Source organism: Wasmannia auropunctata, unplaced genomic scaffold (genome assembly GCF_000956235.1).
Source record: "Wasmannia auropunctata unplaced genomic scaffold, wasmannia.A_1.0 LD294822.1, whole genome shotgun sequence".
NCBI classification, from domain to species: domain Eukaryota; kingdom Metazoa; phylum Arthropoda; class Insecta; order Hymenoptera; family Formicidae; genus Wasmannia; species Wasmannia auropunctata.
In genome coordinates, this window is record NW_012068068.1 from 1 (window position 1) to 1,808 (window position 1,808).

Consider the following 1,808-nt stretch of genomic DNA (forward strand, 5'->3'; position numbering starts at 1 on the left):
GACGTGTGCTCTTCCGATCTAAGATTCTCCTTTTGTAAAAGTTAAATGTAGATCACATTAAAATTAATTATATAATTACTATTTACAATTAATTAGTCGTGCTATCGGAATTAGAAAAAAAAACCAATTTGTATTTTTTCAATAAAATAAAACGTTTTTTTCTATTAGAAAAAAAAACGTTTTTTTTACATCTCTATGTACGCTATTTGTTTTGATATATTTCCCAGGTAATAAGCTGACATTATTTGTTATTATTTTGATGTCAAAATGATGGGTTAATTCATTAAAAATAAGATTAAAAAAGGACATACTTTCATAAATTTTCCAGTGCTGATCATAACATTTTTGATAACAGTCGCAGCTATGTCTTGACTGTCATCATCGCTTATGACATGAAAAGTAATGTCTACAGAAGTAAATCTGAGCAAAGAATCTGTGAATATTTGGAATTTGCGTCTCATAGGCGAATTTGAGGCAACTTTAGTAAAAATGCACCATACATTATAATAATTTGTCTGATTTCGTGGCAAAATGCTCGCTGTTGAAGACATATAATTAACAGAATAAGCAGTCGCTGCTGAGGCAGCCGTAAGGTTTGCCAAACTTGCATTTCTTGTTTGCAAGTTGGAAACGATCCAGCGTCCTCCATCGGATGTCTGATAGCAATATAAAGCTAACAAGAATAACGCGAGGATTGTCAACCTCAGTAGCACCTTGCGTAACAAGGGCATTTAACTTGTATCCCTTAATCTTTTAACCTAAAAAAAAACAAAAAGTTTCAACAATCCATAGAAAAAATACATTCATCTAGAATAATAATCTGAAAATAAAAATATCTTGTTCAAAAAAATTCGATTTTACATTTATTAATTTTCAAATTTCTTATCAATTTCTTTCAATTAATTAATTTAATCGAATAACTTAATTTCAATTTTTACCTAAACTAGCTTAACTTATTGCTTGCGATTTTCTCTAAGCGAGATAACATTAATCTCAAATAGAGAGAATCAGAAAAAAATTGATAATTACGTGAGCATGATCGATGGCTGAGTCTTCGTTACTGCATCATCGGTTTAGATTTCCTATCGAGCAATACCATGTTTCCTACGAGTCATGATCCTCTTGTAAATATTTAACGAGAAAATAAAATGCCATAGACCAGTGATGTGCAATTCACAGCCCGTCTATAAATTTTTTATGGCCTGCTGGCTCATATAAAATGTAACATAATATATAAACATTTTATAACATATAGTAACGTTTTATATAACAGAATATATAAAATATTATGCAAATTACCAAAATAAGATAATTATCCAGGACATCCCCATTATCTCCAATTTTGACGAAATTAGGTTCATTCAACGCGTTTTTACACGAAATTAAAGAATCTGGCAGAAAAAAGTGTCACTCTATCCCGCGAAACAAGATGCCGAGATATTAATCCTTAAAATTAATCACTTTTTAGGTTAGAAAATTTTCTGTTATGACCTGTTAGTCCTGTCCCATTGACATAAGACCAGAGAGGATCCTGAGAGCGGCCATGCCCGCGAATCTCGCGATTTAGCTGCGATGGGCGATTGAGCTGGTTTCAGCGCCTCTGGAAAGTGAACATTGAACTACGTAGCCAATGTCCACGATTTTATCAGTAATGTCCACGATCTTTTGGTGGTGTCACAGTATAACCAGTAGGTCCACTTCGTGTCGGCACCTTTGATCTCCTTTTCCGGATACGTGAGCATCCGTCATGTTAAATCCAGGACCGAATTGAGAAAAGTGCCTCACAAGTGATAAAACAGATAAGTAAT

The 1,808-nt window shown here is 33.2% G+C and overlaps 1 protein-coding gene across 1 annotated transcript; it reads right to left on the bottom strand.

Moving 5' to 3' along the window:
• Positions 1–187: 187 nt before the first annotated feature.
• On the bottom strand, positions 188–1,646 carry LOC105461294. The gene is made up of 3 exons (XM_011707785.1): positions 1,300–1,646; positions 1,030–1,205; positions 188–758 (listed from the first exon to the last, which is right to left on the bottom strand). Exon 3 carries the CDS (start codon positions 729–731, stop codon positions 276–278), a length of 456 nt encoding a protein of 151 aa, XP_011706087.1. The 5' UTR covers positions 732–758; positions 1,030–1,205; positions 1,300–1,646; the 3' UTR covers positions 188–275.
• Positions 1,647–1,808: the final 162 nt, after the last annotated feature.